A 10,850-nucleotide genomic window follows, 5' to 3' on the forward strand; every position below is an offset into this window, starting at 1 on the left:
CCTATTTAAGAGGGACTTCACTCTGCCATCCTCATCCAAAGCCCTGCTTTATCTGTGGGCTGGATGAGGTTCTTTGCTGGTAAGCTTATAGGGCTGTGCTATAATCATTGAACAACTTAATGGCCAGTTTCTTATTGACATCAGTAAACATAAGAGCAACAGATTATTTTCAAGATGATAAGAAAAGCTGGAATAAAACAACCTAAAAAATACCTGGCAGTGTGTTCACTTCAATGTCACTGTAATCAGAAGAGACAAATTCTTGCCCATCCACTTGGTGAGGTATTGAGTAACCTCAGCAATCTTTCAAGTCAATAGCAGCCATATGTATTGACTCTTGGCATGAATTCCAGCTAATGTTAATGTTTAATAATGTTCAAGTAGAGAAATTAATAGTGCTCTCATGAGAATAATGTGTGAAGGAAATGTAGCTCATTGTTCAAAAGCTTGTACAACTGCTCTGTGTGGTATTTGCATTTTTCTGTCAAAATAATTGAGAGAATTTAACCTGTTGTTTAATTTATGCATTGAATTCTACGAGTTAGAGGTGTGTGGATACAATCTTTTTGTTGGCTAGAACATATACTTTTAATGTTTTGAGTTTAGGAACATTTCTCCAACTTTATGCATTAAATAAATAAAGTCAAGAGCATCAGAAGATTGTGCAGTGTATCTAACAAAACGCTCTTATCTTTGACATTGCAATAAAGGTATTTGTCAGTGCATGGTGGTGTAAACAAGTGGTGTATTTTGCTTGCATTTTCCAGGTACAATTGTAATGAGGATAAATGCAACAGATGCAGATGAGCCGAATAACCTAAATTCCAAAATTGCTTTCAGGATTGTTTCCCAAAGCCCTAGTGCTGCATTCAGCATGGATAAGAATACTGGCGAGGTTCGAGTAGCAAAAATAAACCTTGACAGAGAGGTAAAAATACCCTCCCAGTTTTGATGTTTGTTAGTAATGGTTTTCTGGTGCCCGTTGTGTCACCTTCAGCCCTGCCTGCAGGGCAAAGAGCTGGCCCTCTTACCTTTAACTTCTCTTGGGATTAAAGCCTTGTCTGGCTCATGCATGCCATTCAGGGATTGCAGGAGGAGGTGATGGGATCAAGGCTGTAGTCCCCCCATCACCTCCCTAGCATAGCACCAGCCTGGTGGCTGCTGTGTTCTGTCCCTCCCGTGCAGCCAGGGCAGCACTTACACAAAACAAGGCATCATTTCTTTCTGCTGGGGGGTGTATGGCAAAGATAACCTAGATCACCACCTGCAAAGCTGCTGATTGCATCTGCATTTTTGTAGCCTGCTGTGCAAATCGCAGTGCAAAGAGTTAGGATGGGTGCTACTGTGAAACTGCATTGAAAGCCACATATTACCAGTGACACAACCTGGGCTTGCAGAGTTTTCCCTGGCCAGCAGATGGTGATGGGAATGTTAGTTCTGTGGCTGAGGGAAATGTCTCTGCCTCTAGCCATGTCCTAACATGCAGGTGTCACTGGTTGTGTCCCTGTTCATGGCCACTGGAATTTTTTCCTTTGCTGTGTAAGTACAGTCTGACTCTGTGTGGAAGATGGGAAAGTCCCATACCCTTTTCAAAGCCTCAGTTCTACTCCTGCAGAATCTGTCAAGATACTTGTGTGTGAGATTTACTTCTACTGGAGAGGAGTTATAATTGACCATAACAGATATTACCAAAATGTAATAGGGATAATCTAGCAAAGGAAGAATTTTAATCCTTAGCCTGGATTAAGCACCTTTATTTTTTACCATGACAGGCACAAAGTAGCTATTCTTTGGTGGTGGAAGCAAAGGACCGTGGTGGTGAAATAGGTGGGAATGCTGCAACATGTTCTTTAGAAATCAAGATTTTGGATGTCAATGACAATCTGCCTGTTGTTGAAAGTCATACAGTAAGTAAAATTATCACAGGTTTTACCATGTTCCTATGCTTGCCAGTATCCCATAGTAAGACAATGTGTAAAATCCATTGCACTGGTGAAATGAGGTAAACCGTGATATCTTTTCCAAGAGTGGATTTTTTTTTTTTGGATTACAGTTTGAAGGAAGCATTGAAGAAAACAGAGCAAATGTGGAAATTATGCGAATAAAAGTATTTGACAAAGATGAAGAGTTTTCTGATAACTGGCTGGCAAACTTTACTTTTGTTTCTGGCAATGAAGATGGTTTTTTCCAAATTGTAACAGACACCCAAACAAATGAAGGAATTTTGACTGTTGTGAAAGTAAGTATAGATTTTAGAGAATCTGCTTTAAATAGTGGAATAATTTATCCATCTGCTTTGACAAATTGGGTTTATTCAGTCAATATGTAAAGTTCAGTCAATATGTAAATTATGTGAATACTCCTCCTTTGCCGCATTTTTAATGCATTCAGTAATTCCATGCAAAATAATAATTTTGTCAAGCTTTTCCATTTGCATTCTGTGTGATCTCAAATATATCTAGTCGGGCAGAAGTTCCCTTACCCTTTGGGTAACAGTACTAACATGCTGTAAACTTTCACGTTTCTGCTGTCCTTGTTGATCTCAGTATAAATTTCTTTATTTCCCCTGGCCGCTGATAATGTTGCAGGCAACACCTGTTCCATGAGCCATGGGCTACAGACTGTTTTATGAATTTTCATAAGTTGAAATGATGACAAAATTATTTTCCATTAATGAAATGTCTATTTCATAATTTTCACTTTTCTTTAGTCCACAAGAACTGAAGATGCATAGTGCCCTAAGTAGCTTTCTTTATTTCCTACTCAGGTTTCCTTATCTGAAAACTGCTAATTAATTAAAAAAAAAATTGAGCATTATTAAGTGAATGATATTGTTTTAAAAAAAAAAAACCAACACATAAATTTGGAAGAGCCAAGTAACTGAACATTGATTCACTGAAAGCACAGGCAGAATACATGGGTAGGATTCCTTTCACATACCTTAAAGTAACTTAATTCAATAATATAAAGCCATAGCAATGGTGTCATCCATTAAAATTGAGTGACATTAACAGGTTAACAAACTTCCTCCCACTGTAGCATACTTATTGCTTAAATATTACTTAAATATTTACATCCTTATTGCTTAAAAAAGAATGCTATAGTATTATTTAAATATTGAATGTATGCATGTTGTCTAGATATCAGATTCTGACAAATTCTGGGTGGTTTTTTATTATTTTCTTTATTGCTCTAGGAGCTGGATTATGAAAAAATGCAAAGCCTAAACTTGGGTGTTGTTGTTACAAACAAAGCAGAGTTCCACAAGTCGATTAAACCCAGTTACAAAGCAGAAACAATTCCAATCAAAATTAAGGTGATCAATGTGCGGGAAGGCCCTGTGTTTCCTGGTGGCACAAAAATTATTGAAGCAAGTGAGAAACTGCAGATAAAACAGGTTATTGGACAGTATCAAGCCTATGATGAAGACACTGGAAAAATAGCAGAACATATTACGTAAGAATTTTTTTATAACCATCATAAATGACTATGTCAGAAGTTGTATCTTACTGTAAAAATTTGCATGTTGTACTGAAATAATTTCAAAGGCCATAATTTTCTACTAAGGCTAATTCACACCTTAAACATCCTCATCTTCAATATTCTATAATGCAGAAAACAGGTGATATGAAAATCCTTCTTTTGTTGTATATGGTGAGACGTGTTTGGGCTGAAGTTGTCTGTGTTTGCATGATGTGTTTGTCATACCTGTCTACTTTTGAGAGTAGATTTACCAAACTGATTTCATTGTCTCCAGTAAAATTAGGAAGACATATGCAGAAACATTTATCAGTCAGACAGAAAGGGTCTGCATGTCTGTGCTTGGGTTTTGAATCATAGCTTTTCAGATAGAATGCTATTTAACCACCACCACAGCCTTTACAATACCTCTAATACAGTTTCTCACGGGTGGCTAATGCACAGCTTTTGCTGGGAGTATGGATGGAGGGGAAGAGGATGGTGACCAGCAGTGCAGCTCCATCTCCTGTTCCAGTCTCACTCCCTAATTATATTTTCTGTAATGTATCCATACCTAAATCTTTGATTTAGAGGGAAAAGCAGCTCTTAACATTCAGGGTAGGTTTATAGTTGTAACCAATTACAGTGGAAGAAGCATCATACCTCAGATTTAGGGATTTGGTCTCTGTTGTAAATGATGAGTAAACATACTGTGAAGCTGCTTTTTCTACTGAACAAAATGATTGTTTTCCTCATTATAAATGTGTCCATCTTCATGTGATTTTCATCAGATACAGGAAAGAAAAAGATGCCGCAAACTGGATCACTGTAGACTCAGTCACAGGTGAAATCCGACTTGCTAAAAATCTTGATTACGAATCACCTCATGTAGTAAATGGTACCTACACTATCACCATGTTGGGTGTAACTACTGGTAAGTTGAGAGGGTTTTGTTTTCACACAAAATGGTTTGTTTGCCTATCTACGAGGGTAGTTGGTTTAACCTACCTATCTCTAAAGTTAGGCACCAAGTGCAGTCTCGGTATTCAAAGGAGAGACACAGGCAAGTCATTTTTTGGAATGGGTTCCCACAGTGTCTGTTTCTCCTGTTTGACTAGATGGAGATGAACTTTCATAAAAGTTTTCAAAAATAGGTCTGATAGGAAAATCTGTTGTCAAGGTGGGAATTGCCAATATCTCAGTATGCCTATCATTAGACTTCATAGTCCTAAGTTTTCTTGAATGCTGAGCAAGAAAGACTCCCTGAGCTTCCTGTGTATCTAAGTAGAATTTTTCATTTATACTCTGCATGTTACTCTGTAACCGTATAGGATTTTTTTTTCAAGTTAAAGTAATAAAACAACTTGCCTTCAGAAGAACTTGGTCAATATATTTATTAACATTGGGGATGAATCACTGCTCTCATAAGCTCCAGGAAGATCTCTTTAAACTTACTTCAGCAATGTTGGTGTCTTGGAAAATACTAAGTTTTTTTATTTTAAGATAAATTTTTGTGCACAAATCAATTTAATTTTTCATATTTTAAAACCCTAGATTCCCCAAAGAAAACAGTCACTGGCACAGTTGTCATTCAAGTTAAAGATGAAAACGATAACTGCCCAGTTATTGTGAACCCTGTGCAGACAGTGTGTTCAGATACAAAACTAGTTGATGTTACAGCTCATGATTTGGATGGTTACCCAAACAGTTATCCCTTCAGCTTTACTGTCATTGATGAGCCACAAGGGACAGCAGAAAAATGGATAATTGCATCTGGAAATGGTAAGAAAATGTATTTTTAATTACTTTCAGTTCTTTGAAGTCCTAAGGTTGTAATTTATTAATTCCAGTCAAACTGACAGTTTGGCTGAGTCAGACCGAAAAAACAACCCTATATATGGAGTTAGGCATTAAGAACATCATTTGCATTCTGCTCCCTTCTCTCTAAAGGTTATAAAAGCCCAGTCATGGCCTTTGGGCTGTGTTGCTTCCCTCAGCTGGACTATCTTTGCCTGGCTTGATGCACCATGTGTGGTGACCAGGATTTCATGAATAATGCTGGAATCAAGCTATCCCCATCTTCTCACGAAAAACATGCAGTGATGCATTATCTGGGCATAGACGACAAGCTGTCTAGGAGCCAGCAGTGTGTCCTTGTGGCCAAAAGGGTCGATGGTGTCCTGGGGTGCATTAGGAACAGCATTGCCAGCAGGTTGAGGGAGGTGATCCTGCCCCTCCTCTCAGCCCTTGTGAGGCACGTCGGGAGTGCTGTGTCCAGTTCTGGCTCCTTGATGTAGGAGAGACACAGAGCTCCTGGAGCATCCAGCAGAGGGCAACAAAGATAATTAAGGGGTTGGAGCATCTCTCTTATGAGGACAGGCTGAGTGAGCTGGGCCTGCTCAGCCTTGAGAAGAGACAACTGAGAGGAGACCTAATCTATAAGTATCTAATGAAGGGAGGGTGCTGAGAGGATGGAGCCGAAGTCTTCTCGGTGGTGCCAAGCAATAGGACAAGAGGCAATGGGCAGAAACTGAGGCACAGGAAGTTCCACCTGAATACAAGGAAGAACTTCTTTACAGTGCAGTAACTGTGCACTGGAACAGTTTGTCCAGAGAGCTTGTGGAGTCTCCCTCACTGGAGATATTCAAGAACTGTCTGGATGTTATCCTGTGCCATGTGCTGTAGGATGACCCTGCCTGAGCAGGAAGGTTGGACTAGATGCCCCACTGGGGTCCCTCCCAGCCTTAATCATTCTGTGATCTTCTGCCTAGTTAGTCCTTGACATGACACAGCCACAGGAGCAGGTGTTTTGTTGGCTCCTGATCTCTGTCTGTGGCCTACAACACATTAATCTCCTCAAGACTGAAGCTGCTTTTTTGTGAGTTCAGCCTTTATCTATCCAGATGATGTGGCTGATGCTATACAGGTGACCGGGCTGTCTTCCATGTGAAGTCTCTGGTTGTGTGAAACATCACAATTGTCTGAGGCTGTAGGTGAGCATGGCTGCCCACTTACCACCATAAATTACTTGATAAAAACACATATACTGTAGCAGCAGCTAATTAAACTTAATTCCATTGCATTGGCTGGGCTTAACTGGAGGGGGTTTGTTGGAAGACTGTAGCAGCTATATTTTAGTTAGTTTACAGGAGTCAATTTTCTCTCTGCTCACTTCTTGTCTTTTTTTTTAACCTCTCCCCACTCCTGCCTCAGACACCAGCATACAGCTGGTGCCACAAAACCTGAAGCCAGGCAGAACGGAAGTTCCCATGCTAATTAAAGACTTCCAAGGGGTCAGCTGTGCTGTGCCACAGTCACTGCAGCTGACTGTTTGTGAGTGTGCAGATGATGGAGTATGCCAAGAGAAGTTTATTGGCGCGAAGTCGGTGGGTCTGGGACCAGCAGCGGTTGCACTAATCATCTTGGCGTTTTTACTTCTGCTGCGTAAGTAATTCTTTCGTATTATCTCAGAAGCACTGTAAATGTGGTCTGCAAAGCATCAGGAAAGAAACAGTCCAGCTCCCAGGTTTTATCATCTTGATACATTCTGTGTAAAATCCTAGTCTTGTGTGAAGTCATGGCAGATCCCCAAATAATTTTGGTAATATCAGCATTTCACCCTCAAAGGATTTCAAGCTGTGCATTTTAAAATTGATGTGAACAACATTTAATATTTGTTTATGGTGCTGTAAATAACAGGTGGCGAAGCAGTGGGGAATGCTTTTGGTATTCCCACATGTCCCCAGGTGAACCCTAGCTCTTGTTACTCAAACCACAGCACATTCTCCACTCTCTTTTCTGTCACTGCAGGTTCACTGCCTTGCTCAGAGCAGCATGTGACATTGTTCTTTGGTGAGATAAAATAGAAGAGAAATAAGAGAAGAATATTTGTAGTTATGGTATGGCCAGGTGTAGCAGTGCTGCATTTAAACTCCCAATAGTTTATTGCTTGTGCTGGCAGCAATCTAACTGTGATAAAACAAAGTTCATGCCACAGGAATAATCTCTGTTTCTGAAACTGGATTATTTTGAGTCCCCCAGGCAATGCTCTAGGCATGTCAAGGGAGTGGTGAGGTGGAATTTACATGACACCATGTCGTTATCTAGTAGTAAAAGAAGAGGAGGAGTTAGAAATGCTGAGGTTGTACAGTGATAGCCAGGGCTTGGATTTGGTATATGAGATCTTTGATAGAAGCATAACTACATACATGTGTGGTCATCTGCAAGATTCAGGCCCTGACGTGTTTTCAGTTTGCTCTCCAGAAAACTGGCCTGGCATATGCTTCTAGGAAATGCCTTGACTATATGGGAACCTGTCTTCAGTCTTGTCAGCCCTCATGCTGATCACTAGCTCATTGAAAATACATTTGGGTATGGGAGCTGACCAAACTTAACAGTGGCTGTTAGTATTCTTAGGCCCTAATAATCACATAGTTAATGGCTACCTTCTGTTTCCCTGTAGTTGTTCCACTGTTACTGCTGCTGTGTCCTGGTGGCTTGGGAGCAAAGGGATTCGGTGGAGCAAAGACATTTGCTGACATACCAGACCACAGCGAAGCGATGTTGCGTGAGTGGAACAGTGAAGGAGCAGCTCCGGAGGAGAAGGCATGTATCCCTAATAGCCTTTCTCTTTGATTTCTATCCCAGTGTTCACTTTGGCACTTGAGGCCTTTTCCACGCTACAGGTGGATATTTCAAAGCTCTACAACAGATATTAGCAACACATGAAAATTAATTAAAATTAACCCTATGAGGCTCAGTGAAGGATGTGTGGGAGATGTCTTCCACCAGCAGCTGTAGGAAAAAGCAACCATAGCATTTAAATCCCAAAGTATAGGGAAAGCAGTCAAGCAAATGTTGATCATATCTGAGCAGAAGACAGGACTGTGGGAAAAGCATTGAACCAATAGAGTGAAACATTTTCATTTGCAAGCCTGGAATGCTCTGCACCCCTTTGGGAGCAAGGTAAAGCAGCAAAGTAATGGGTTGTAATGCTGAGTTTCCCTTCATTGGTTTAAAGTTTTGGACTGTTTTAAATTATTTCCCTGTTTTAAACAGAGGAAATTCCTTATTAAAAAAGAAAAAGGCAGAAAAAGGTGCAAATCTGCAGAGGGAACAATAAATGCCAAGAGAAGTTTGCCCTTTATTGTTATGCTACAAAACAAGGTTTTCAAAAAAAGGGCATGACACTGACATGCTTTTGCACAATAACAGAAACAGAAGGTAAAAGACTTTGATTTAGGGCCAATGCTCACTGCTCACACCAAATTCTTGTTAAAAGATAATTAACAGGGAAGCCAAACTGCTAGAAAAAAAGAAAGGGCCAGGCAGTGCATACTTCCGCATTTTGTGTCTGAAGAAAACTGGGCAGTTTTTCTTGGAACAGCTGAGCTCCCTAGAGTTTTGCAAGCCTTTTTTTAGTGGGTTTTTTGTTTGGTTTTTTTTTTTTTTTTTTTCATTTTCAATCCTCTGAATTTCAAGTGAACAATGATCTATAGAAACATTTCCATGAACCTTCTTGGCAGTACGTTTGTGGAAGCTGCACCTTGTTTTAGGAGGCCTTTTACTCTTTGCAGCAACATGTACAAGTGCAAATTCAAACAAGTTGTAGGACAGCACCCTCCCCGTTCCCACCCAGCCCCACTGCTGGTTTGGTGAGTTCCATGTGCTACACAGCGAAGCTTTCATGTCACATTTTAATTTGTCTTACTTATGTAGCCAGTGCTAAGCTTCATTCCACCCACTGCGCTTGGGAACTTGAGAGGAGCAACAACAGCAGCAGCAGCCGGAGCAGCTGGGGGAGCCAGGGGGGCAGTGAGAGGAGCGAAACTGTAGTAGGAGCAGGTAGCTCTGCCTCTCACGTAGGAGAGCATCACAGCACTATTACCAGGGAAAGATGGGAAGAGCAAAGGCGTCTTCTTTCTGGTGCCAACTATGGAGCCATGGCAGCTGGAGCGGCTGAAGGCATGACAGGTACAGACAGCAGGACAGTTGTGTCTGGAGGAGGAGTTGCTGTGGGAGCAGCAGGAGCCATGAATGAAGAATTCTTAAGAGACTACTTCAACGACGTAAGCATATGACCCAAAAATAACAGTATTTTGGTGTTTACACTTAGTCTTGTGAAATATCGTTCATGTTTTGACAAACAGATGAGTAGATAAGTAGGTATAAACAGTCCTGGTATTGTGCATGTGCAGTAAGGGGGCATTAAGGATTTTTGGGTTAGCCACACATGTGGGACTTGGAGTGTGACAATGCTCAGTCTTGTAGCACTGAGTGCTTGCAAGGTGTCACACAAATAGACCTTTCTCTCAAGGAAGGAATTTGGGGTGGGATCCAGAATATTCAGCAATAGCAAAGGAGCGCCTTGCCCAGGAAAAAGCCCTGAGAAAGACTCTGTGATCTAAATCTTCGGGACTTAAGCACACTAAACTGGTCTCTAGGGAGGTACCTGTGACTCATCATGAGTCACAGCTACGGAGCAAAGTAGTCAGCTACAGAGCAAGTTTTACTATGGAGCAAGTTTTTGAAAGATAAGGTGAAGATGTCACACCAATGGGTGGGGCTGTATTTTCAAAGTAGCTGATGTAGTAAGTGATGCTGACTTGTCTGTTTGCCCAGCAGCCTGGGTAAAGGGCCATTCATCCAAAGTGTATGAGGCACATGTTGCAATCCCCTTTCTTTTTTTTTTTTTTTTTTACTGACCTAATCATTGGCCAGTAGGTTGTTCCTACTTGTAGCTATTTCTCTTCTCATTATGCACATCATTAGTCCTTTGGCTGGTGAGCTCCTTGTAATGAAAGTTTGGCTTCCATGCGCCATCACCTGTACAAACAAAACATCTTCACACCCTACAGCTGGCAGCTGATACGGTTTTGCAGGGGAGTAGCTGTGCGGATTTGAGCCACCACCTCAGGCCAGGGAAGGATTTGAGCTTTAGGTACTTGTATGTCTCAGAGTGCTCTAGCTACTGGTCTTCTGGGTGAACAGATGCAACAGTAGGAATCTATTTTTCTTCCACTCTTTGTGACATACTTTAATCATAACTGCCTGATTAAGTCTGAAGGAGGGAAATCATACTCAGTATCCATACAACTTCTGGGAGGCTAAAATATCTCAGATTACAGGGATGGGGAAACAGATAAGTAACCAAACCAAATAGTTTCAGATGCTGATTTTTGTGGCAGAATTTTGGATTATATGCGTACTTCCAGGATCAAATGCAGTTAAACATGCAGAGTCAATTTGGGTCTGGCTATATACCACATTACACAGATGCCTGATCTAATTTGCAATCCAGAACTTCAAATGTGGCAGAAAGGTGGTTCTGAGCGCAAGCCAGAAGCCATATTAGATAAAGCTGGTGCAGCGAGCCCAGAGAATTAGAGAGC

At 41.0% G+C, this 10,850-nt stretch overlaps 1 protein-coding gene across 1 annotated transcript in view; it reads left to right on the forward strand.

Moving 5' to 3' along the window:
• The window catches only part of DSG2 (desmoglein 2), a 23,865-nt gene that overhangs the window by 9,055 nt on the left and 3,960 nt on the right, over positions 1-10,850 (forward strand). Inside the window, 10 exon segments of the mRNA XM_017727394.1 lie at positions 768-928; positions 1,773-1,907; positions 2,054-2,239; positions 3,197-3,456; positions 4,251-4,393; positions 5,014-5,241; positions 6,673-6,903; positions 7,922-8,064; positions 9,178-9,262; positions 9,265-9,527. Of these exon segments, the coding sequence (XP_017582883.1) occupies positions 768-928; positions 1,773-1,907; positions 2,054-2,239; positions 3,197-3,456; positions 4,251-4,393; positions 5,014-5,241; positions 6,673-6,903; positions 7,922-8,064; positions 9,178-9,262; positions 9,265-9,527 (1,835 nt within the window).

This window comes from Corvus brachyrhynchos, unplaced genomic scaffold, assembly GCF_000691975.1.
Source record: "Corvus brachyrhynchos isolate BGI_N302 unplaced genomic scaffold, ASM69197v1 scaffold60, whole genome shotgun sequence".
NCBI lineage: Eukaryota > Metazoa > Chordata > Aves > Passeriformes > Corvidae > Corvus > Corvus brachyrhynchos.